This window comes from Charadrius vociferus, unplaced genomic scaffold, assembly GCF_000708025.1.
Source record: "Charadrius vociferus isolate BGI_N301 unplaced genomic scaffold, ASM70802v2 scaffold793, whole genome shotgun sequence".
Lineage (NCBI taxonomy): Eukaryota > Metazoa > Chordata > Aves > Charadriiformes > Charadriidae > Charadrius > Charadrius vociferus.
Genome location: NW_009647833.1, coordinates 1,601,654 through 1,602,371, shown reverse-complemented (window position 1 = coordinate 1,602,371; position 718 = coordinate 1,601,654). Strand labels below are relative to the sequence as shown.

General features: G+C 61.3%; 1 protein-coding gene across 1 annotated transcript in view; it reads left to right on the top strand.

The window, feature by feature from the left end:
• Positions 1-718, top strand: part of ABR (active BCR-related) — a 25,508-nt gene that overhangs the window by 21,588 nt on the left and 3,202 nt on the right. Inside the window, 2 exon segments of the mRNA XM_009882722.1 lie at positions 96-205; positions 454-593. Of these exon segments, the coding sequence (XP_009881024.1) occupies positions 96-205; positions 454-593 (250 nt within the window).

The window sequence follows — 718 nt, the reverse complement described above, 5'->3', positions numbered from 1 at the left end:
CCTTCCCCGGGGCTGTGCTGTGCCTTCGCGCGACGCGGAGGTGATGGGCCAGGGCCAGGGCCAGGCTGCTGCGACTCACCCCCTGTCTCCCGCAGATCAAGGTGGAGTTCTCCATGAAGTTCACAAGCAGAGACATGAGCCTGAAGAGGACCCCATCCAAAAAGCAAACTGGTGTCTTCGGAGTTAAAATCAGCGTTGTGACAAAGTAGGTGTGGGGATGGGGGTGGTGCGGGGGGGCTGATCTGCTCCAGTCCCTGTGGGTGTGGGGTTGCACCACGTCCCCTCATTCCCACCAACACCGGAGAGCGTGGCTTTTGCTTTCTCCTGGAACTTGCCCATTCCTGCACCAGCTTCCTCCTTCCCACCCGGCATGCTTGTCCTGCCCCTGGCCCAGGGTTTGCCACCGCGGGGTCCCCGGGGAATCTTCGCTCACGCCTCTGCTTTCCGAGCCAGGCGCGAGCGCTCCAAGGTGCCTTACATCGTGCGCCAGTGCATCGAGGAGGTGGAGAAGAGGGGCATCGAAGAGGTCGGCATCTACAGGATCTCTGGTGTTGCCACTGACATCCAGGCGTTGAAAGCTGTCTTCGATGCAAGTGAGTGTCCTGGGGGATGGCCACTCTTCCCAGCCTGTTCTCCTGGGAGGGTTCACAGCCACTGAGACACCCCCCCGGTCCCCTGCCCTGCAAGCCCAGGGTCTGGTTATTGCACTGTATGTGTG